The sequence below is a fragment of the Lynx rufus genome, unplaced genomic scaffold, assembly GCF_022079265.1.
Source record: "Lynx rufus isolate CCGP_SWC_20201006 ecotype Redwood Valley unplaced genomic scaffold, mLynRuf1.p SCAF_14, whole genome shotgun sequence".
In the NCBI taxonomy this organism is placed as follows: domain Eukaryota; kingdom Metazoa; phylum Chordata; class Mammalia; order Carnivora; family Felidae; genus Lynx; species Lynx rufus.
The window spans coordinates 65,990,824-65,993,854 of record NW_025814828.1 but is presented as its reverse complement, the minus strand read 5'-3'; the positions used below and the strand labels follow the sequence as shown (position 1 = coordinate 65,993,854).

The window sequence follows — 3,031 nt, the reverse complement described above, 5'->3', positions numbered from 1 at the left end:
TTTTCACTTTACAGTCTACAGTGAGCATCTTCCCATGCATATGAATGAAACATCCTTATTAAATGAGTGAAATTGGGTCAAAAGATGAGATGTTGGAAGCAGGAGTCATATGTAAATCAAAGGAACATTGAAGGATAGGAGTAAAATGGTAGCAATATTTAGCAAGAACATGCAGACAAAAAGAAACCAATGGTGGTAATATTAGTAACATAAAATAATTTAATTCAGCAGAGAAATGCATTAAATGGGATAAGGACGGTCCCGAGAATGCCTATGGTTAGATTGCAGAGCCCTAAATTTCTTTCTCAGACCCCTTATCTCTTCCAAACACCTTTCCACCTCATCTCCCGCCCTTGTCATTTCTTCATCCTTAAAATGCCTATAATCTATGTCCTCTTTAAATTCCTCGAGAGACTGAAGCAGCCTTTGCCTAAAATTCCCTTCTGTTTGCTGACGTTCAAATTCTCCATAGGGGGGATCTTCCTCTCTCTTTGGCACGCTGCACTTGGGCTTTCCTTCATTTTCTTTACAGGGTTTTTGCATGATGTTTCCAGCTTAAGTCCGGGGAGAAAATATAGAGCAAAATGCCTCGTTTCTTTTGATTCAGGTTTGTCGGTTTCTCTTTGAACAACGTACTCGCCTAATTTCCCACTCGGGCCACACAGGTCCAGCCCTTTGAAGTTTGAGATGCATCCCGTTCCTATCCCACACGCCCCCCACCACTCTTCCTCCTTCCCCCTCTCCCGGCAACCCACCATTTCCCCAGCAGACAAGGCTAATGGCCTCTCCCACCGGCGGGAGAAAGGGAACGCACCGAGAGTTGAGCTGTGAGGCTGCAAATTTTACCCAGATCTTGCCCTTCCCAACTCCCACCCTCAGAGACCCCGGGCTAAGTGCCTCCCCGACACTGACCTATGAGGATTAAAGATAGTTTCCTCCTCTTTTTCTTGCCTCCAGATGTCAGTGAACGCAGACCCGTGGACCTGCATACAGAAAGGAAGGGGGAGGAGAGGAGGGAGCTCTCGGTGGATCCACCAGCCCCAGAGACAAGACACTCGTTATTATCTTGAGTCCGGGATCTTCATAACTATTGTCGCCCAAAATTTCCTACCTCCTGGTTCCCCTCCTATTCTTATCCCTTCCTCTGGATCTCTGTCCCCACCCCCCACCCCTCAACCTCTGGCTTAGTCCTCGCGAGGGCGGCTGTCTCCTCGGCACCCCCGCCCCCTCCCATGGCCCTCAGGGAAGCATTCAATGGGAGAAAATATTTTCAAATTATGTTTAAATTTCTGCCTCCACCCCAGGATTCTAGCATTTCTCCACACAACAGTCCACAACTCATTTCCTCAACGGAAGTGGAGAAAGAGGAGGATAAACAGAAAGCTTACCAATCTGAGAAGCCGATTATTTCTAAACTATAAGTCTGTGGCTGTTTCTCAGGAGGCTTCCACCTATCCCCCCACCCTGTCCTTTCAAAAAATACAATAATCTCCCAACGAGTTTGCAGGGGTTTGAGGAAAAGCGAGCCTGGACCTATTCCAGTCACTGGATTCAGCCACTACCACCCCCACGGGTCCCAGCGGTTCCCTCAAACCAACCTTCTGAGATTTAAGGAATTTAAGTCCTCCTTCTCTTGGCCACAAGCACAAACGCCTACAGGACAGTAAGGAACTGGGACCCAGAGGAGAAAGAAGCCCGTGAATATAAGGACTTCGCGGCAGCTCCTGGTCACGTGAGGATTATGTCATCCAACTCTGGTCCCCACTTTCCCCTCCCACAAGCTGTGTTGCAGAAGTGGACCGACTTACCAATGTCCCACCTCCCCACCACACCAAGGACCTGTCATTCATTTTTGTCATTGCTAATTTCAGAGGTCAATAGTGGCCCCGTCTCTCTATGGTTGGAATTTGCCTTTCTCTGATTACCAGAAAAGGGCTGCAGCTTCCTAGAGTCGTATTAACCATTGTTACTTTTTAGGGTTGTGTTGAGAGAGATTACTCATCTTCTTCTAAACTACAACAGAAAGGTAGCAGTTTTCCCTTGACCACCTCCCCACCAGTCACTAATAGCCACATTTACCTTTCTGTTCAATTCTTAAAACCAAATTGTAGGGGGTAGAGTAAATTAGGAAAGAAAGTAATGATTGAGACGGCGGTTTTTTACATTTATTCTGATAATTTCCTACTTTTCCATTTTTTCCATCAACTTATTGTATTCTTTTATTAATCAAAAATACAATAACAATAAATACATTTGGAAAAAGAGTCAAGATAGGAGGGAAAAAAGAACCAGGACACCTGTTTCTGCTGCTGAGTCAGAAGATAAATATAGACCCTCCAGGCAGACACATTTTTGGAAGTTTAAAACATACAGGGCAGCTGGATGCTACCCTTCTGAGGAGCTCGGCATGTGAGGCCCTTTCATTAGGTGAACTACTAAGGCCATAATCCAACAGCACCTTGCCCTTAGATTTCCAGAGCTCAAAAATCAGTCATAAAACTTTACTGGTTTGATCTCAACATCATTCCCTCTCTCTCAGTTTGTACTATGCAGTTTTCTTTATTTCTTGTATTCAAAAGATCCCACCTTTCCTCAATAGTCTTATTCAGAATCAAATAGTTTTTCATTTGTCCCAGATATTGCCATCCTATTTATGTTTTCTTAGACCTCATTCAGCCACACTGGAGAATTAGATGCGGTGACAGAAACTGGCCACATTTAGTCACTTATCACACTGAATTTTTTGTTGCTAAGGATTTTGGCACTAATCTAAGTGGATTCTTTGTTGTTGATATGTTAATTTGAAATATATGCAACAGAAAGAGGAATGTGTTCTTAAAGCTTTTTTTTTTTTTTAAGGAAGACCCTAGCTCATTATGAATACAAAGTTGCCACAAACAAGATTGATGTTAATAGTTCCAGAAAATACTTAAAAGAAAGAGGTCTTAAAAAGAGTGGAGTATTGTCACAGTTATTAAGAAATGGTAAGTTGTGATAGAGGCATAAGATTAATTGGTGGGGTGGGGAGTCC

The 3,031-nt window shown here is 43.7% G+C and overlaps 1 protein-coding gene across 1 annotated transcript; it reads right to left on the bottom strand.

Moving 5' to 3' along the window:
* Nucleotides 1-240: 240 nt before the first annotated feature.
* On the bottom strand, nucleotides 241-972 carry TCEAL7 (transcription elongation factor A like 7). The gene is made up of 2 exons (XM_047075758.1): nucleotides 913-972; nucleotides 241-554 (listed from the first exon to the last, which is right to left on the bottom strand). Exon 2 carries the CDS (start codon nucleotides 541-543, stop codon nucleotides 241-243), a length of 303 nt encoding a protein of 100 aa, XP_046931714.1. The 5' UTR covers nucleotides 544-554; nucleotides 913-972.
* Nucleotides 973-3,031: the final 2,059 nt, after the last annotated feature.

What these genes read in the sequence shown, in the direction of transcription:
- TCEAL7 (XM_047075758.1), bottom strand. Translation starts at nt 543, where the DNA reads ATGCAAAAACCCTGTAAAGAAAATGAAGGAAAGCCCAAGTGCAGCGTG.